Source organism: Ambystoma mexicanum, chromosome 4p (assembly GCF_040938575.1).
Source record: "Ambystoma mexicanum isolate Mex_15411 chromosome 4p, UKY_AmexF1_1, whole genome shotgun sequence".
NCBI classification, from domain to species: Eukaryota; Metazoa; Chordata; class Amphibia; order Caudata; family Ambystomatidae; genus Ambystoma; species Ambystoma mexicanum.
In genome coordinates, this window is record NC_090927.1 from 582,525,861 (window position 1) to 582,547,799 (window position 21,939).

A 21,939-nucleotide genomic window follows, 5' to 3' on the forward strand; every position below is an offset into this window, starting at 1 on the left:
ACTATGCTTAAACCCTGTTTTCAGACATTTTATTTAAAAAAAACTTAACCCTGTTCGATAAAAAATGCAAACTTTTGGAGTACATATATCATGTGCACATTTTAAAAGCATATCCACTGTGCACTATATGTGTCAAGCTATATGCTTCATTTGGATTCACCAGCAATTACAATATGCTTCCATGAATAAGAGTCAATGTTATATACAGTTGAGGCCAGTGTTTCTGGAGGATTTCCTGTACTGTTGGGTTGGCTATGAATAATGTAACATGATATGCCAATTATTAGTAGTCAGAAGTGACTATAAACATTGCAAACGTTTAAGAAATAGGTTGGGACATTGAGAACTTGGTGCCACAACTTAAACCAAATTGAAGAAATTACATTGAATCCAACTCCATCCACAAAGGTCAATTATTATCTCACCTTAACTAAAACCTTCTAAATCCTCAAATTGCATTTTATTGAAACCAAGACAATTGTAAAAGCCAATTGTCAATCACAACCAATATATTGCTGAAACCCTAACATTCTTTAACACATTGGGAGGGAAGAGTGTGCAATTAGCCTCCTCAGAGGGCCAACTACCCCAACCCAATTTAGTTATCCCTAAAACCTTCCCATCTTCTTTTCGAGCATCTAAATTAGTGCATTTCCCTTCAACTAAAATGCCATTGCTTACAATCTGTAATGTAACAGCACTGAAAGGACAACACAGTGTTTTCTGTACATCCGCAGCCTTCTGAACCAACTTTCATTGAAATTATTTTGAGCTATAGAGACAGTCCATTGAAAATACACACACCAATCTAGATGTATGCATATATTTAATAGAGTTTTGGGGCTTAACTCGGAGACTATTTACCAAACAAAACAAATTCAGGAAATACGTTTCTTCAATTACAAGAAATAGAACCTCCTACATTGGGCACATAGGGATCACCTCTTGAAGCAGTGACGTTACATATATTTCTTTACCAAGCCCTTTGCAAACAAGTATGGAACAGCTTATTTAAACAATAATTCTGAATTAATAACAGTGGTATAAGAAACATATATCTAATGTTCTGGAGCATGAAAATAGAGTCACTGAATATGGTCACCTAATAAATACAGTGACGTATTAAGATCATAAACATGGTATATCATAACGCAAATAAACACAAAATCAGCACACACCGACAGCCAAGTAATTCTAGTATTGGCAGAGAATTTAACAATGGGGCACCTCATAATTCCAGGGCCCATAACTATGATTGTGCATCACTGTAGACATATGATCACATTCCAGGTGCAAAATGTTCCACCAAGGAAAGCAAATAAAATAGCTAGGACAAGGAGGTATTCAAGGCTTTCCCACATTGCTCAATCAATCAGGAACCAGTTTCTTAGTACTAAACATTTTAGAATGAGGCAATACTAAAGTAACATGTTTTGTTTCATTGGAATGGATTGTTCCATTCTTTGATTGAAGTTACTTTCTTAATAGTGCCTTCAATCATTTCGGGGAAAATCGAAAATTCTTTGAAAAAAATAGTCCAGAGGTGACAGAGTGTGTTGAAATAACGACATAAGAACATAAATCCCAAGTGCTGCCTATGTGTTAGCTTGATCATACTATCCCTTCTATTCAAGGATCATTTTCTTTTTTAATATGTGACCTAATTTCTACTTCCTTATAACATACTCCTCCTGAAGGCTGTACACCACAAACACTGTCTTACGCATAGCATAGTCTCATTAGCACGTGGTAGACTCTAAATCGAGATATTTTATGTTTATTCTACGATATTAACTATTTTCCTACATAAAAGTAAGCTGCTATCTAAGTCAATTACATCAGCCTTTTTGCTTCTTAGTTCTTTTAGATTTGAATTTTTGATTTTATTTAACAAAACACATTGGACAGTGTCTTCATTTCTTATTGCATTGATGTAAGTTCAAATACGTGTTCCAATACATTTCTCATACACTCCTTAAACTAGCTTTTAAAATATTGCATAACGAAGGTTAAGATGCTCTATTTGTAGTGAAATTAAACACTCAAAATGCAACGTATGAAATACAACAATGAAAGAAACACTTTTTGTTTGCATACTTCACACCGTGCTTTGGCCAGTTTTCATTAAATGAGGGTATATTAGTATAGTTCACAAGATTATGGATACTAGCAGGACTACAGTGTTTATAATTAATATGTCTCAAATTCCAGCTCTGAAACATTCCAAGATGTATACAAATTTAACATCCAAAATTTCTATAGCACCTTGACCAAAAGGTAAATGCCACACCCTGCAATATGTAAGGTGTTAAATACTTGTAGCAAAGAAATAGGTTCATACATTCTTTTTTCGCTACATCATTGAGCATGATCTATCATGTATTTAGGTTAAGCCTTTTTGAAACTATTTTTATGACACAGAAAAGCCTATTTAAGAAGAAATGTGCAAACATGTGGGACTAACAAAGCAAATAAATGGCTCAATGGGCAAGATCCCTGTATTTTTCTTCTCTGATGAATGGGTATTTACTCACAAGAGGAAATAAATATAAGTGTTGAAAAGAATGTTACTCATTCCAAATATTTGATCTCCAAAAAGAAATCACGGTTTTACTGTATTTTGACTGGATATTTATCCTCCATCTTGTCTATGTAGTGTAGTTACTTTCAGAGATCCTGTGGCATGCATTGTAGAGCAATGGGATTTAATCTTGAAACTATATTCACTAGGCTAGCATTCTACATACTGTACAGTATGCACAGATGAACAGCTGGCTACTTACTCATAAATCAACTGGCGGCACTGTTGTTGACTCCATGTGTACTTAGTATAAAGACCTGACAAATGCAGCACCCTGTTTAACAATACAGGTACTAGCCAACTACCTAGCCTAGATATAAGCATTCTTAACAACCATTAAAACCAACTGATTGACTAGAAACTTTCCAAAGAACAGGGATGCAAGGAAGTCATCTGTCTTCAACAAATATCCATCCATGTGAATTACTGTACCTCATTGCATTTACATGTATTCTATCTAGTGTTACCAACATAACATAGGAACATGCCCCATTGCTATCCAGTAGGTAAGAATCAGTAGAGTATTGGATCAGTCACAATAAAAAAATTTGGATTTTTTGAAGTTGTCATCCTGCTTTATTTTTTAAAAGCGCTAAAATCACCTTTATCTTCCTGTTTTTATATTTTTTTTAATTATTCATTGTGTGGCATAAATGTAGCACGTTGGGCCCTAAAGGATCTGTTCCATTGTTATACATGGGGAATTGAGATCACAAATGCAGGAAATATGTTTTGGGGTTGTGCCACATGCTAGCCCTACATAGCACTGAGAAATGTTCAATTTTGGAAGATAATCTATTAAAGCAATCCAATGGAATCCACAGAGTAAAATTATAAACGTATTCATCGTTGATTAAAAAGCATTGCCCATTTTTCATCAATAAAGAAGCAATCTTAAATACTTTTGTTCCATTTCTCAAATTTGGAAAATATATAACAGTACATCTACTTTGGCATGTAACGTATACACCAGTAATCCCAAACCGCCTACCTAATATCAAATGTGAAATTCTCTTTGATCACTCTACTGACATTTTCTATTTTCCCAAAGATGTTTTACATTATTTTACTTTTTCCTATGACTATTTCTTAGTCTAGTCAGATTTGGCAACATTTTTAAATCCTTCCCAGCTCCTCGAGCAAATTCTAATGTAACAAAAGCCAGATAAAGTGTTTTTTGGTTTACTGGGAAGGCCTATGTAGAAGGCAATTTGAGAAACTACAAACCTTTTGAGCACCTCCACAAAATGTTAAGAAAAGCTCTAAACAAGCAAGTGCCATGCAGAAGTGTCAGTAACTCTATTGTTGTCCTAAATCATTTTGGCGGTACTGGTGCTTTCTAACGTTACTGAGTTTTTTTGTATGGTGCTAATAGTAACTTTGTTAAATACTGACAGGCATGGATGAGACTGAACTGGCCCTGGAGTCCCGTGATTTGCACATGGGCATGGTGATGGTGCAACAAGACACTCCTACAGTGGCCTCGGGCAGCTCATCATCCTCAGTCCATTCATTAAGATCAGGATTGTAGCACTGAATGCACTTCTTATATTTCTTCTCTACTTCATTCCAGCCTCCCACTAAGTAAACTCTACCATTAAGGGAAGTAGCACCTGCGGTACTTACACCAGTTGGAAGTGGAGCGGAATAAGTCCACTGGCCAGTATGGGGGTTGTAACATTCAACAGGGAGGACATCAACTCTTTCCCCGCGTGAGCCAAGCTGGCTTCCACCCATAACATAGACCCTGTCGCTAAGGGATACTGCACAGTGCCATCCTCTTGGAGTACTCATACCAGCCTTATCCTGCCAGCTGTCTGTGGAGGGGTCATACATGCATGTCGAGCGCGAGTACGCATTGTTTATGTAACCCCCAGTGACTAAGATTCTGCCGTCAACAGCTGCACTGGCATGGCAGCATCTTGGCGTCTCCAGGGGGGCCTTCAGCTGCCACTGATTGGTTGATGGCACATAGCATTCAACTGAAAGCAGACAACCCTCGGAGTTGCGACCGCCCACTGCAAAAAGGAGGCCATTAAATACATTCAGGCTAAAATGGGTGCGTCTCTGATTCATATTTGCCAAGTGGATCCATGTGTTGAAACGAGGATCATATCTGGAAATAAAAAGTAAACACAGCAATGTTAGAGGGCATTCAAAATCACTGAAACTATCTACTTTGAATAAGATTCACATTTATATTTTATATATACAGTCATGCATTTGCTTTTGGATCCACCTTCTGACTGAACTTAATCACATTATTCATAGGGTGCATGCCCAAAAACAAAACGGCAAAAATGCTGCTCGGGTAGCCTCAGCACAGTATTGACACCAAGGCCACAAATGGAAATAGCTGGACAACACTGCATAGGGAATGGACCCTCATTACGTAAGAATTACTGTTTGCTATCTGCTGAACGGTGAAACCCAGATGAAGTGGGATTACAGAATTAAATCCTCCCCTTTGCTCATCTAAAATTGGGTCTAATATATCCCACACCACTGACATTCCATTGCCATTCAGCCTGCAAAGCTGGCAGTACATGGGCTGAATGAGCATGGGAGACGCCCTCACGCTAAAAGACATTGCCCACTTTGCTGGAACCAAAGGCACAAGAAGCAGGTTTTCCTGCCAGTGCGAGGCTTGTCCCATACTTCCATCATTTGGCAATGGATAGCAGTGGACCATGCAGCCGTAGCACTGATATTGCCAGGTGGTCCACTACCCCCCACTGTGTAATTAGGACCATGTTGTTCACTCATCTTGTCCTTCCATTGGCAAGAGGCCAATTTAGGATATTTTCTTTTTTCTGATAGCATAGGTAATATAATCAGACATTACAGAAAGCATACACAACTTGGTATGTACCAGATAAAAAGAGACCTTTAAACACATATTGTACCTATACCCAACATGGTGTCCCATGATAAGGGTGGTTTTTTTACATTCAAGGACAATGGCTAGGTAAATAAAAGTACTGAAGACGTAAATAGGAATAACAGAAGGTGTTCACCTGCAAAAGTTGCTAACTGCGTGCTTGGCTTGGTTTCTGGCATCGTTCTGGTCTTCCCCACCGGCTACATAAAGGAATCCATCCATCACAGTCACACATTGGTTGAAGCTCTTAGCAGGCATCTCAGCCAGCCTTTTCCATCCTGCCTCAGAGTCCTTGTACATGATTTCCCTACTAAGAGATTTTTCCGTTAGAGCTGGTCGGCCACCGACAGTTACCAGGACTCTGCATCCACCTCGGATTTTTGTTCTCCTTGACTGCAGTGTGTTCTGATGATAAGGCAGCAAGTGGTAATTCATGGCATCAACTAGAAGTCTGTGGCACTCTGTATCTTGCATCATGCGTGGTACCGTCTGGACATAGTTGACTAGGTCTTGAGCTGAGATTGTACCAAAACGAATGTTGCTCAACAGATCAGCTGCATACTTCATTCTTTTTTCGTCAATATCCAACCATTTCATTGCAATCTGGAAAGCAACTATTTCAGAAGGCAACTGCAAGTCATCATCTACAAGGAGTTCATTGATCTGGTCAAAAGTGAGTTTTGAGAACTGGTCGGTTTCGGAAAATTCGATAATGTTGTCTCTAATAAACTTCTGTGCGGCTTCCTTGGTACTTTTCAGCACATATGTTTCAGCAATATTGGCTACGTACATGCAGTTGTCGACGTTGATCTCTTGCATCAGGAAGTCACAGCACATCTTTACAAGGGTTTCGATCTGAAGATAGATTGCAGACGATAGACTACTACCGATTGTGTACAGTGAAAGGGTAAGCTTTCCAGTGTAAGCATAAGTGATAACAGTAGCTAATCCCAATGGGGACATATCATTGAGGTCAACTCTTTTAGTGGCTGGATCTTTTTTAAGTATGTCATGGAAGTATTCACTGCAGGAAGCCATGACCACCTTGTGAACTGTAAATGATTTTGTTTTGGTGCCAATGGTCAGGTCACACAGAAAGTCATCTTGTCTCATTCTGCTTAGACCTTCCATGAGATTGGTGCCATAAGAGGAGTCACACACCTCGGTAGAGATGCAGCTTAGGCCATTGCCTCCATCTAGAAGGCTATTCAAGCTATTGAGTTTGCTGAGCGGGCTATCCTCCACAATTATGGTCATCTCGTTGAGCTCTGTTTTGCTCTTTTTGATGGTCTTCTTCTTTGGAGCCATGACTGCAATGGACTATTACAGCCAAGCCTTGCTGAAAATATAAGAAAAGAAAGACAGAAAACATGTATGAAGATGGTGAAAATGATTTCAAGAATTACATTACATATTACTGTTATGATTATTTCAAAACGTTATACAGTGACACACAATTAGCACAATTCATTAAAACTCCTAAAACGCTATGGAACATATCTGATAAATAGCGGATTAAAACGGAAGAACTAGCACAGCTTCTCTCAATCGAGCTGTATTTGGGTCAGATTCACAAAAGAGTTGTGTCCACTTGCATGCACTCTGCACACACACACGTGAACAAAATGCACCCATTGTGTGCATGGGCTGACTCATGAAAGTGAATTTGGTCCAACAAAATGCTTTTGTGGATCCAAGAGGCTTTTCTGGTAGGATGTGGACATAGTGGAAAAGCACTCAGCAGTAACAGTACAGCCTTACAATGAACACTGCTAAGAAGTCTACAACTGGTATTGCAAAAAACATTGATGCAACCGCCTGCGGAGAGAGATACGAAATAACAATGGGCCTCATTACGACCCAGGCGCTAATGGGTTAACGGCGCCGTGAAAGGCTGCGGCGTCATTAACCTATTAGCGCCTAATTACGAGGTCCCTTTGCGGGACCCGACCTTAACGGCTGGTTTTACCAGTTGTTAAAGTAGGGTGCCGCAAAGGGACCTTGGTGCTAAGTACGGTGCCGCAATTTGCGGCACCGTACTTAGCGCCTTCCCCATTCCCATTGAGCCCTATGGGGCAAAAATGGGAATGGCCCATGGTGAATGGGGAATTACCGCCCCGCCAACCTTGGAATGGGGCGGTAATTCTGCCATTCACCATGACGGACCCCAGCCTGGACCATGGTGCTAATAGCACCATGGTTTAGCGGAGGGGTCGTAATGAGGCCCAATATGTACAATGTCTGATGCATGCGACAGCCTATATCGCTTTTTATAACAACAGCTTTGCCTTCCTTTGGGTGGTGTGTTAAGCTTCTATAACAGTATGAGTGGAGTAGGGAGTTTCCAAAGTGGATATGTTGGCAGGTGGGTACTAAGACTGTAGTGTGTGTGTGTGATTGTGTGCACGCGTCTGTGTAACAGAGAGAAAGAGAAGGGGGAGAGAGGCAGATACAGCATAAGTCATGATTGATTTTGAGTGTCATGATTTAGAAAATCAATTTGATAGCTCCTCCATTTCGGGATTAAACTTATGTGTGACAGGATGGCTGAAATAAATTTTGTGTGGGAGTCTTTTGCTGAGACTACAAGAGGTCCTTTCACTTCAGTCGGAGCCATCCTAAAGCCACTGAGCCAACGAGAAAGGACCCTCTAATCTGCAGGTGTCCTACCTCGCAGACACTGAAGTATCCTGTGCTTACCTTCTTGGAGGGTCTACCCTAGTTGTGGTCTTAATGCTCCAGAGCAAGCCAGACGAGGGCATGTGGAAGAGGTCTGGGCCCTGGAACGGTGATGGGCATGCCAAGTCCCCAAATGCCGAGAGCACCACCATCTTGCGGGGGTTGCGCACGCACGGAAGACCAGTACTGTGCTCTCACACATGCGCATTGTGGCTAGCATTCTCCACTGCAGTAGCAACCCCCTCAGAGGCCGCAAGCCTCTCTTTCACTGCAGCAGGGTATTTAAACCCTGAGCAGCTAGAAACAGAGGGAGTCTTTAACCCGCTTGGTACTCTACTGTTGCCAGTGCCTCAATTTAGACATTCCTTGGATTGCCTTTTCTGTCTGCTCTTTGGTTTCCTATTGCTCTTGCCTTCTTCTGATCTGATACCAGTCCATCTTTTCTGCTACTTCTGGGTTCTCTCCTTCTCCTTCTCTTCTGCTTTGTTGCCCCCTCGTGCTGTGGCCCTGCCTCTCTTGTGTTCCGCTCCCGCTCTGCTATTGTCCTGATTGCTGAATAATCTGTCTTCCAGCCTAGCCGTTCTTCTTGGTGGACAACTGTTGGTCTACCCATCATATGAGGATTCTACACCTGTTCCATCAGCAGCAGCAGCTCTCCGGTAATTGTACCTGCATCACACTAATACCAGGGAGTTGCTTCATGGTGTAGGGAACTTGTTTCGGGGGCCCCATCAATTTGAATGCTCAGGTTGTGCGCAGAGTACGGCTCTGTCTCCATGCTTTCCTTTCAACACAAAACTCTGAACACTCAAGACAGATCGGAGTCTTGCTCATGACGTCAGGGCATCCAGCAGAGGCGTGACGAGGCGCTTGACATCAAGGCATGCTTTCACAGATGACCATTTCCCACTTTTGGAGGATGCAGGTAATTACTTTCTGCTGGAATGTGTGTTCTGCAATACTGCGCACTGATATAAATATTGCTTGATGGGGCTTTAAAATTGCACACTATTTCATAATGTGGCCATACCTGCTCTGCACTAGTAGATGAGACAGGCTACTTGGGTGATTATTGCAGAATGTTTAATGATCGGTTTACTGTTGCCTTATAGATGACGATCGCAAATTCTTGTTAATGATGGTCGCTGCTGTCAGAGGGAGGCATTATATGCAGAGTACTGGTGGATTGTGGTTGCCGTGCAACGCAAACTGCTACAGGTGAATGTAGCCTGACTGCTGTTACATGGCATTGTTTATGTAACAACACTGAGTCATGGTTGTGAAATTGCCCAGTACCGTATGATGGGTATGACTACTGCACTGTACTGGTTGATGAGGGAGTCTATTGCACTCTACGATGATGGGTTAGACCAGTGCACAGTACGAGCTTGGACTAGTAACTAGATTTTAAAAAGTGATAACTCCGTGATTTTTATATAAATCTGAACACAAGCAGTGTCTTATAAAACACTATCTGGTTGACTGTGACAAGTGCCCCCCCACACAAGCTAAGCTTGTGGTGTCCCGGCGGCATCTCTTTGCTGCTGTGGTGGTCGATCTGGCCAGAGTTGGTGCTGGTGGGAGCTGTGGACATGTGTGGCTGTCCCTCACATCAGAGTCGATTTGGACCCTCTGTGCTTGGCTTGCTTTTTCCTGAGCCTGTGGGTGCATGGAGCTTGGTGTTGGAGCAGCTGTTATCCAGGCAGGTGTCGCTTCAGCGGACTCTCGGTTTGGGGACTGATGAGGAGGAACCAGTGCGACAAGCCTATGGATATCATGAGCTGTGAGTTCTGGGTGGACCTGCTTTGTCAACCTGCCACTTTGCCATGGGCGTGGGACCCTTTTGTTGGATGCTTCCCGTGATACACTTGTTCCATGGTGCAGGCAGTTGTTGCCTTCTGCCTTCTGGAGTATTTGGCACTGGGTTGAGCTGGGTTTTTGGCTCACCTGAACTGACTGACTTTTAGGATAAGCCCCCTATCTCCTTTTGTTATTAATCTGAGAGTGGATGGCTTCTTGTCCTTCATAGTTCATTGTTGATGTTGTCTGGCCTTCATTTTTACTGTGTTTTCTGGGATTACCGGTCCATTTTCTTTTTTGATGGCTTTCTCCTGCTTTTTTGTTTCTTTTCTTCCTTCCAAGATCTGTTATCGGTATTCCATCATAACTTCATTAGTACCAACTCATTAATGTTTGTTAAGCGCCTTGGCGTAAAGGCGCAACAGTAAATAAATACAATACCATTTGATGAGAGGCATATTTTATACCATTGGCAGAGATGGGCTTTCCTACAATAATGGCAGATAAAGTGATTACTATACACGACTGGGTGATGTGTCAAGAGCTGCTGAAGTCTAAATACCAATAATAGTGATGACAGGCGCAGATGATCTTTTTAGAATTCTCTGTATTTTTCAACAATAATCTTTCAACAAGTATCAGATGCACTGGCCATAACGGCAAGGCACTTGGTGTTAAGTGTATAGTTGAATAGAGGCTAGTCTATACTTGCCAGCTAGCTAAGCACGCTCAGGGAAAGAAACCCAAACTTGTTTGAAAAAAGGTTTGTTCAAGGATTGATTAGTAGTAGATCAAGGCTTTCATTTATGGAGTACATATCAATGTTCTTATCATACTTTTATCAGCACTCCAGAGGATGATCAAACCATAACCTCAAAGAATTTCCGATCAATGATAACCCATCTACAGGATAAGCATTGTCTGGGTAATGTCCCTGCTCACCTGGTGGTGAGGCCAGTCTCCTCCTCCAGTACCCTCCTTCCAGAACTCAGTACCTTTGGGTTCTGCTCGCCGTGCATCCCTCTTGCTCCTGCACTGCCTTGAATACAGTCTACTTCCTCCTTCTCATAGAGTACATCCCAGTTATGCAGATCTGACAGACACTTTTCTTGCACTAAGCCCACCAAGATGATTTTTTTTAATTTGGTGGCTCTCGCCCCCTACAGGTTATACCTAGTATACCTATAGTATAAGGCAAATCTTTGAAAATGCATGGATAAAGCTATTAGCTATTTTGTCGCTCTTGGTTAAGTCTGGGCATTGTAGGCAGCGCCCTAGTAGCAGCCTTGACCATTTGAACATGAACAGAGACTGTAAGGTGTATTTTGTTTGTGTGACAAATGCAGGGAGTCAGTCCATTCTCCCCAAGGGGGAGCCACCCCCTTTGAGACTAGCGAGGTGAGCAAACACTCACTAGGGGACAGGGCAAGTGCAATCCAACTGGAGTGACCCCCTTTGGGGACAAGGAATGCCCGAAAAGAAACAACATCCTCCATCCCTTGAATTCACAGTCTGACCTATTTGTTGGATACATGGGAACTAACCGGGGCAACTATGGGCCCCGTTAAGGTAGGAGGCTTTGTTTCTGAGTTTTACCTGTTGATGCGTTTTGATGCAAGCGAGGGCCAAACACATTCTCCCTTCCATTCCTGGGAGGAACTTAAAAAGTGCTTGACGTTCAGAATAGGGGTGAATGTCCTCCGTGGTGCAGGAAGTATGGAATGTGGAACCACGAATAGGAGGAGTCCTGTGTGGAACATACACTGAGGTGGGTGGAGACAGCAGACAGCGTGGAGGACACTTTAGCTTTGACGAAAGCGGAGTCCACAAGTGCTGCAGGACCGCTGAGGTAAGAAACAACACAACTGAGGGTGAAAGACAGCAGCATATAGAATCGCAGCTGCTGCGGCTTCCAGCAATGAGAATGTAGGAATTGGAGAAAGATGGGAATTTTTTGAAGAGGTTTTGTCCAATAACATGTGGGGAGTAGATTGTAATAAAATATATGGGAGTGTTTTAACTGTTGCAAAAAAGTTTATGATGTGTCAACTTATGTGGTTCAGTGATAGTTTGATTCCACGGCGTCATCTGGCTCCTCCGGGACGACTGTACGATAAACTTGCTTTACGTACAAAACGTGCACTTATTCCTCAGGTGGTGGGCCCACTTGGGTTAAGGTGATTAAGGGGCCCGCCCCCACACCAATAAAGTCTGGATCAACTATGTCTTTGTGTCCTAGGTCTGACTTACCACATTTGGCTAACAACCAAGGTTTGGTTAATGCAACATTGCAATATATTTTAGTTGCTATCAGGGCATGAATGAAGAAATGAAGAGGCCAGTTGTGCAGTTTACTAGTGATTATTAACTATTTTAAAACATGTTTTATTGTGAGTTGGTTACAAATCAAACCTTTTACAAACATTTATCAACATTTTAAAAAACATCATAAAATACAACTCTTAATTCATTACATTCATTACATTAATGGTCACAAAAGATTAAAAAACATTAACAGTCAATTAGTTTACAGTTATAATCAGATCAATTTCTTATTCATTGTGTACTAGGTAGTCTTGGTACAAGGTCAATATAACCGTTTTTGGTGTTCTACTTTTGTGAGTCCCATGCCCCCCTGTCCTCCTTGTCTTGTGGCGCCTGGAAAAACTTTTGTATAGGTGCCATACAAATGTCCAATAAATTAAGTAAATAAATACTCAGCCATCTCCATATCAAAATAGATCTAAAATTGTACATTAAGCCTATACCTTTGATAAACACATTATTAATCTAAACTTATCAGCTCTATAGTCTGTGCAAATATGTCCACTACCAAGTTAAAAACAACATCTATAAAATTCATACGGGCAATCGAAAGTGCTAAGGAATCACCCCTCATCATCCATGCCCACAGGGTATTCATAAGTACAGTTCTGGGAATGGATAAAAAACTCTCTAAGTGCACGAGACTTAGTTCATTGAATGCTTCACAATTTAAAATCCAGTGCTTTAAAGTTTCTATATACTTTAGCCGGCGCACTCTATGGGCTCTCTGCTCTTAAGGGAGTCCGATCCTCAGGCCTAATACTTCTAGGGTCAGTAGACAATTTAGCATTCCAAATTTCATTGACAGTGATTTTATCAAATACTTCAAGGGTTCATACAAACCTACTGAGTTCTCCACATACTCACTATATAGTTTATATTTTTGAAGTTTGTCCCACATTCAAATCTTGTCCCATGCACCTAATTTGTTCAAATAAAAAAGATGGCCAGACTTTTCTTCAATGGTAGCATCCTTCATGAACTCTTCACACATCTGCATAAATTCACCCACATGCGTATCAGAACCATTTCGGTAAACCTCTGCCAGCTTGTGAAAAAGGCAGCGTTTTCTCTTTGTTTCAATTTAAAATATGGACTCAATCTTTTACATGTATACACATGCTACAATGACAACAACCCCAGCTCCCAATGTACCACTTGGAGAGGAACCAAATTTGGCATAGCTAAAACAGACCTCCACAGACGCCCTTCTATAACCTATGGCCATTTCGCAATCGTTGGTGATAGTAGTTTGAGTCTGTACATCAATTTAGGGACAACGTTTTGTTTGTAGAATTGCAACAATGGCAACATCGAAAAGTAACAGAATCTCCCAAGAATTAATTTTTTTTTAATATCATTGCCTCCAATTTATGATAACAATTTCTTTTAACAGCAGCAATACTAAATTTCGTGGCGAAGATGTAATCCAGATAAACAACAACCACAATCTCCATTATTCGCAATTATTTATACTCCATGTAAAACTACTAGCGCTATTCTTATTTGCATTGTAAACCGCTATTCGTGATTTTGCAGAGTTAACCTCAAAATAATTTTCTTTAATATATTCAGCTTCCGCATCTCGGGATCTTTGAAGCCCAATTGGGGTTAAGTCAAAGAGAATGTCATCTGCGCATAGTAACCACCCAACTGTCAAAGTCCCCAAAACGCGGTAGGAAATCATTAATTTTATCCAGAGTCATCACAATATCGGACATATATAGATTGAGTAGGCTAGGGGCAAGCACAAACCACTGTCTGACCCCTTCCCCAACATCAATCTCATTTGCAAGTGTGCCACCAGTGTTCAACCTAAGACTTATGCAGTTGTGTTGATAAAGTAATTTGATTATATTTAAAAGGCCTTCAGGGAAAGCCTATTGTTGAAGTTTCTGCAATAGCCGCCTTCGATCAACTTTATCGAAAGCGGCAACCGTTTGAAGACAGGCCACAAACAGTGGTTTATTTTTCACCAAGAAGGTCTTTTTTGCTAATAACATGAATATTAAACCATTGAGGGAGGTCCCACACCCTTTTCTGAACCCTGTATGCCTCACATTAAAATATGTCTCTGCTCAACCATGTTAATTAAATCTCTTCGATTAAATGACAAGGGTTATTGGTAGGCAGCTCTTTGGTTCATTATGAGTACCTTTCTTATAGGTCGGTACCATTACCACCAGTTGCCATGAGGCTGGGAAATCGCAGCCCAGAGATCTGAATGATTCTTCAACACTAGGTTAGATATGCCATCTGGGCCACATGCTCTTGAGTTACTCAATTGCATTATATGGTCCTTGATATCCTGTATGTTCCAATGGGAGAACCATTTATTTAGTACCTTGGAATTGGTCAGACATTCTACTTGACATGTGGAAAATATTCTGGATAAAATGTGCTAATCAGGATTATGACCAAGTGTTGGGTCTAAAACACGTTCACTCGCCAGTCTGTCTGTAACATGTTGGTAGCCTCTAACTGACTCTTCTAAAAACTGTTTGTCCTCTATGGCTACATGTGAGGGCACAGATAGACATGGAAAGCCACTTAAGTAAGTTGGTGTTATTTTAACTTCTTTTGTACCCGACACTAGACCTACATAAGCATTAAATAAGGTTTAATTTGTCATGCTTGCACCCGTGTTTATATTTATAGCCATTGCATTCTCTGATCAGAGAATTCTGCCATTCGTGATAACCATGCTTTCATTCCCATTATTCAAGCTTTGCCGGTAGTGTGCATATGGACCACCGGGCCTAGACTGTGTTCCATTCATCACAAGCATGGCATGCCCAGGTGCTATAGCTGGAGCTTCTGAGAAATGTACCACCTGGCTATACGTTCTTATGGGCATGGGTGGGTTTACATTTGGGAAGAAGTCTGTAATTGTTCCCCTATCAGTATGCTCTCCATGATTTGTTTCAGCAATTGTTAATGCCCTCTCCTTATACAAGGGAGTAAGTCATTTTCCTTCCTTTTCGGAAATGGTCGTGGCCTCTGTTATGCAGCATATTTCTCAGATGTTACAGTAGGTGAAAGACTTACTCGGGTCACCAATCCCTTTGATAATTTGAGACTTTGGGCGCTACGTCAGAATAGTTCAGTAGACTTTATGAGATAAAAAAAGATTTTAGTTCAATAGTCTTTATGAAATAAGAAAGACTTTATGAAGGGGGAGGTGCACAGCTTACCACTCGGCTTGCTCAGCTCGTCACTTTACTGGATGGACCTCACAGCTCCCGGTCTCTGCGGTCCTGCAGACTGCTTTTATTTTTTATGGAATTTTACATTTATTTATAGTTATGTGTTTTGTGCATAGAAGAAATCTTGATGAATTACTTTATTGCTGACATGCCCTCACAGTTTGGGCAGGAGTGATCATTTGAGGGGCAGGACCAAGACCAGCCTGCATATTGGTCATCCCGATCTGGAAGCTACACAGACAATTTCAGAGTAGGTGTGATTGAAAAAAGGCTTTCCACCTAGCCCTATAGTTGTTTTGGGGATGCTCTTCTCAGCTCCTGAACAAATGATAGGTGACAAATTATTGTCATTTCCAGGCCTGTATATTTTTCTGTCTGGTTGCTTAGAGAGGGGTGAGTCGCGGCTGTAGTCACGGCAGGAAAAATATTTGTTATGCCCATCCTCTCTGCAGACTGGCACACATTTTGGGAATGGGTTATGGGCTTCAACTTCTTTCTTACAGCACTGAAGATTCGTGAGGCAAACAAACGCAGTATACTCTATCATGGCAACACTTAGTCTCTCAGAAACCATTGGAGCCTCAGTAATCCCACAGGATGATTGCTCTGTTCTCCCCCTCCCCGAAACACTACAGATGCAAGCAGCATTGCAGAAGTGAGGAGTGACAGGGAAGTAGGAACAATATCAGATTGAGCCTTTTTTTGGGGGAAAAGGGGTCAAATGGTGGCAAGATCGGGCTACCATGGTGCATTTAAACCCATATGGGTTCTGGCGCTGCAGGTGAGCTGGCGGGGGAAACTGTGAAATTGTGATGCATGTTGTGGTATTTTGGGTGAAGGTCAGTGTGATTGGGGGGTGCATTGGCGCAGAAACATTGAAACAAAATGGTGTGTAGTAATAGAGACTACAAATGCTTATAATCACACATGTAGAGGCAATGCTCACGGAATAATGATCAATCAGGTTGTGGGTGAGTGCAGTTACGGGGCGTGGACATCTTTAAATATTAGGGATGGCGACAGACAATTATGAAAGGATGATTCTTTGTCATTGTGAATGGGGGCGCCAAACATCAGCAAGGTCGGCTGACCTGGGTCACTCCGCTAAGTATTAGCACACCCGAGTTGCTTAGTCGGTTCCACTGCGTTGCAGCTGAGCTGGCGGAAAGACCTGAGATGTACAGGAACAATGGCTGCATGCTAAGGGCAATACAATGGAAGCAGACATGTGTTAGGGACTTATGTAGTGTCCCGATCAATGTACGCTATTAATAAGTAGCCGGAAGGAGTCCTGTTTTCCAGATGTGTGCAGATCCTACGCTAGGGTGTGTAATGTTGGGTGGCTACGGTGTGTAATGTTGGGTGGGGATAAGAAGGTTACTTATGGTACAATCAGCATTTGACAGAGTGTTTGGAAGAGAAATGGCAGTTAATACAGTTACTACAGCTGCTGGGGAAAAGGGGTACTTCACCTGTGTACGTTACCACATATATGATGGGAGTCACGCAGTGGATTCTGATGATGCTGTAGCTGGGCTGTTATTGGGACGAAAACTGTTCAGCGTATGGGGAAGAACCTTTCACTCCCGATGTGCGCACTGATATGGCTGAGAAATAGCCTATCTAGAAGATACACACATGAACAGTGATCCAATCATAAAGGTGAAACGGCACAGTCAAGTGATGCACCTCCTTTGATTTTTGTGGTAACTTGGACCCAGGGCAGGCTATACTCTTAAGAGGGGTAGGGAGGTGATACAGTAGCAAGCCAAACAGCAATAGCACAAATATAAAGGAATGTCCAATGAAGTTGCTATACAAATATATTTACTTTAATTAAACACACCAATATGCAAATAACTATCTAAAAACACTAACAGGAAATCCACCCCGTGGTAAGAACAGAGAAAATGCAGAACATATATGCAATAGCACTCTTGGTACGGAATCAATCAGGGGTAAATAGGCGAGAAATTGCAGTAATATTACTAAAAGGGATATGGCTTCTGTAGAAGCAGGTGCAGGAAGGGGGCTTATCTGTTACTATGGCCCCAAACGTGAACCAGGGGTCTGAGCCTCTCCACTGTACATAGCCTTCTTCTTGGGTGTTTTCACAGTGTAAGACAGGCTTCTAAGCGCTGTCCTTGCAAGTCAAACCACGTTTGAGTGTTGCAGGTGGTGTTTATCCAGGTTCGAAGCAGAGCTCTCTGCTGTTGATATTGATATTTTATTTCTATTGCGCTCTGTGATGCTGGAAATGCATCGGAGGGACAGGGCCTCCGTATCCTTGTCCTTTACTGCTTTTTTATCGTGTGTTCTGTCTTGTTTTCCGCGCAGGAGTTCATGTGGGACTCCTGGCGGTGGAGCTCTCTTTTGGTTTGGTGAACGGACCTGTGGGATACCCTTATGGCACCCATGGGTGGGGGTACAACCCTGAGCCCCTAGTGTATGTTTTTGGGCACCTGTGGGTGGCCCGCAAAGCAGGGTATGGGCTGGTGGCAGCTCCATGCTGAATTTGACAGGTGCGCGGAGTATCCTCCATTTTGGGATACCTCAGTCCTGCCATTGGGATCAGTTGATTCCTGATGGAAAACAAGATGGCCCCGGTGGCCTCTTGCTTTCTATTACCCATTACCTTGTTTTCCCAAAGTCCTGGGAAGCCCTGACTCTGTCCCTTCCCTCTGACTGGCTGTTGGGTGGAAATGCCATATATGGTGTTGTTGTGAAGGCCCAGCCAGACTAGCTGGAGCCTTCCCAGTGATGTATGTTGTGGGTACCTCCTGTGGGTGGGACCTGGGTGAATAGAGTGTGTGACGAATATGCATTCTGTGTTGTGGGTGTCTAGTATCTGGTGGTTGACACAATGACTGAGACAACCCTGCCCGAAACCGGTATGAATGCAGCTTGGAGTGTTGAATGGCTCGGTACTTATCCCAATACACATAACTTGTTGTGAGTGTCTCCAGAGAAGTGAATGGCCTGAATACCTTGTGTGCCTGATTGGCTGCCTGCCTGCATGAATGCCCGTAGTCGTGATTGGATGCTTGAGTGTGACCCAGCGGAATGAATGGGAGATCAACAGTATATCTGGGGACCTCTCACAGCTAGGAATCGTGTTCAGAAGCTGAAGTCCACTACGACGAGTAACTGGAGTAACTGACGTTTGACCTTGAAGCCCTGCTGGACGAGAAGAATTGCTGTTGCTCTCCTTCACAATCTGAAAGCTGCTGTGCCTCCAAGGACTGACCCAGAGAGGACCTGGTAAGGCGCCCTCTTCCCGAGCTACGAGGGACCATCGTGCACAGCTGATCTTTGCCAAAGCTCCCTGGTGGATAGACCTACTACAGGCCGTCGACCCGATACAGGGACTGCTGCGGAAATCCAAGGAGAAGCACTCGGACTGTTGTCCGCCACTGTCGACGACCGCCGTCGCCAACCGGAGCCGCCGTGCTCCGGTTTGCCTAAGAACTTCAATTGATCATCGGACGCTCTCGCCTGCATCGTCATCCTCTTGTCTCCCGCTGGAGAAGGCCCGACCGTCGACGCGCCGAGGAGCATCCACCGGTGGGTTTCCCGCCACCTAAGGACCACAGAGACGCCGACGACTCGACGCCCTTGCTGGGCCACAGTTCTTCATCATCTCTTTGCGGTCCAGAACTATCATCACCGAGGTGCCCCGCACGCCTCTTCCTTGCAGGACGCCAACGCTCTGTCGTCGACGAGCACCGCTAGGAACGAAGCTGTCACTTCCCTGTCGTAGTTCCACCTGTTCATCGTCGGACGTTCGACGACCCGTGACTCCTGCCTTAAAGGGCACTCAAGAAGGGCCGTCGATTCCCCGACACCGTACGCCAAGTTCCCCGACACCTCTCGACGATCCATGGGTCCCGCCTGAAAGAGAGTCACTCAAGAAGGATTGGTCGACGCATCGTCGGAGAACTCTACTCCACCAGGTACATTGGGGGGTAAAACCGTAATAGGAAGACATGAGACTATTGAACCTATGGACTGGGCTTGTGCTATATATTTTTATTTACAGGTTGCCCAGGTGGGGGGATCTCCACACAGAACCGTGCCTCGTGGTAGGGGTCAGTATTCTGCCTACTGTTTCAACCATCTTGCGTTCCCTCCTATCTCTATTGCTGGTTTACTCGTTATTGATCTGTGTGACATTTTAACCGTACAGTTGATGCACTTTAATGAGATTCGATAACATTGGTAGTGCCACTTTAGAATTGTATATATTTATCATTATTGACTTCCGAGTACAAAGTGCATTATTGCGATCATGTACATACCTTTGAATATTAATTATATAAAGACTGTGTTTTCAGTAATACAGTGTGTGGACATTCCTTTGTGGGGGTTCGGGGACTACACTGTACTTAAGAACCAGCCTGCATCACCTCCTGAGAAGCTAGGCCTTGATTGCTCGACCATGTACCAATAATAGAGAATCTTGGCTGGGGTCCTCTATGCCTCTCCTCTACCATATAGAGAGCAGAAGTACAGACACCCCCTACCAGTCTTTACACGCTCGTACACAAGTGTTTCAGAGCGCAACAAGGCAAGGGAGTGGAACAGGGGCGAACAAAACAACGATCTTACTAGGACCAGTGACATTGAGAATGTGCAAGTGCATGGAAGGGGGAGAAGTGGAGAGTGCGGAGCAAAGGAGAAACAGATAGATAATAATAAATAAATAATAAAGGCAACAAACAGTGACAGTGCAGCCAGCAATATGGTGGGTTTAAGGCAGCAGACAGGGTATGTCTGATACGTGCAGGAAGAAAAAAAGGGTGAGAAATGTATGGGTACAGATACAGACTCCAGTGCAAGGGGTGGCCCAGAGGCTGGGAGGGTGGCAGGGTGAGCCGGTACCTGGGCCCAGAGGACAGAGGGTGGCCAGGTGCACGGTGCCAAGAGATAACAGATCAGAAGGAGAGAGGGGGAGCGAAGGCAGAAGCAATGAGAAAGGTCTTGAGGTGCTTCAGGAACCAGAGATGGTTCTCCTCAACTTTTAGAGTGGCAGGGAGGCTGTTCCAGAGGGAGGCCCCAGCTGAAGACAGATCTACCCCAGCTTGTATCTTTGAAAAACGACTGACCCTGAGCGAGTTAGAGGCAGAGGAGCGGAGAGCTCGAGAGGGGAGGTATTTGTGGAGGGATAGCTGAAGGTATTTCAGACCCAGGCCCCAGAAAGCCTTGTGGACAATGCAGAGGGTTTTGAATTTCATCCTTGCATCCACTGGGAGCCAATGGAGAGATTTCAGAACTGGAGAGATATGATCCCAGGGCTTGAGGCCAAGGTCAAGTATTGCAGTCCTGGATTAGTTGCAGAGGGCAGAGAGTAGAGGCAGGTATATTTAGAAAGAGGCTGTTAAAATAGTCCAACCTAGAGAGAACCAGAGCTTGGGAGACCATGAGCTTCTGGGGGAAGGAGAGGAAAGGCAGAGTACCTCTGAGGAGGTGCAGTAGGAAGTTTGACTTTTTAGAGATGTGGGCAGAGAAGGAAAGTGTGGAGTCAAAAATGACCCTGAGGTTCTTAGCCTCGCAGGTGGGGGTACGAGGAGGGCCAAGGGAGGCCGGCCAGAGAGTGAGGGGAAAGGATGGTGAAGGTGTGCCAATGAGGAGGCTCTCCGTCTATGAAAGATTCATGCTGTGCAGTTTGATTACTCCACCAGGATCAGTTCAACAATCGAACTGGATCGAGACGATGGGTACCACTGGATAAAGTTGGTGCGTGATATGATTCTTCCAGCAGTCTGAGTTAAGGTCCAGGTCGGGCCGATTTTAAGGTCCTGGTGGTTCGATACGTTGCTTGAAGATGCATGGGTTTGAAGGCTTCGACAGTGGTGAGCTGTTGTTCGAGCCAAAACGGCGATGAGCCCCAATGGTGCAATGTGGCATCAGATTGGTTCAAAGAATGCAGGTGGCAGTTCAAAATCCAATGAAAGTGGCAAAGGCAGCACCAGTGGTCATGCTTGGTTCAAAGGCTCCAAACACAGTCAAATCAGTTTGAGGATGTTCGAAGTGGCAGAAATAGGAGTACAGCAGCTTTGGACCTCTCACGGTGCTGTGAGTCTCACTCCATGGGCTCTAGGACAAGGTGAGTCCTTGTACTTTCCACTCCCAGTCGAGGGAGCTTACCTGGCACAACTAAGGGTTCCTTCGCCTCCAGTGAGTAGCCTGGTTCCAGTGCAGTTAACAGAGTGCATGCCTTGTTTCACAGCAGTTCTTGCTCAATGTTCTCTGGGATTGGTTAGGGAATTGAGCTCATCTCTATTTTGTATGCACTTTATCTCTGCCTTAATGTTGGAGATATTCGAAATGGAATGTTCCAATAGAGACTCGATTAATTATTCTTGTGGGTCCAACATGAATTAAGGAAGGAGTGGGAGACCCATTTCTTATAAAGGTAAAAGGACAGGCATGATTGGACAAAACAAACTTGCGGTAAGGAGTCCAAT

The 21,939-nt window shown here is 43.5% G+C and overlaps 1 protein-coding gene across 1 annotated transcript in view; it reads right to left on the reverse strand.

Annotated features, from left to right (window-relative positions):
• Window positions 1-784: 784 nt before the first annotated feature.
• The window catches only part of KLHL31 (kelch like family member 31), a 78,874-nt gene continuing 57,719 nt past the window's right edge, over window positions 785-21,939 (reverse strand). The window contains exons 2-3 of the mRNA XM_069606132.1: window positions 5,599-6,801; window positions 785-4,697 (exon numbers count right to left, since the gene is read on the reverse strand). Coding sequence (XP_069462233.1) covers window positions 3,965-4,697; window positions 5,599-6,770 — 1,905 coding nt within the window. The 5' untranslated portion in view covers window positions 6,771-6,801 and the 3' untranslated portion in view covers window positions 785-3,964. The remainder of the gene's footprint in view (window positions 4,698-5,598; window positions 6,802-21,939) is intronic.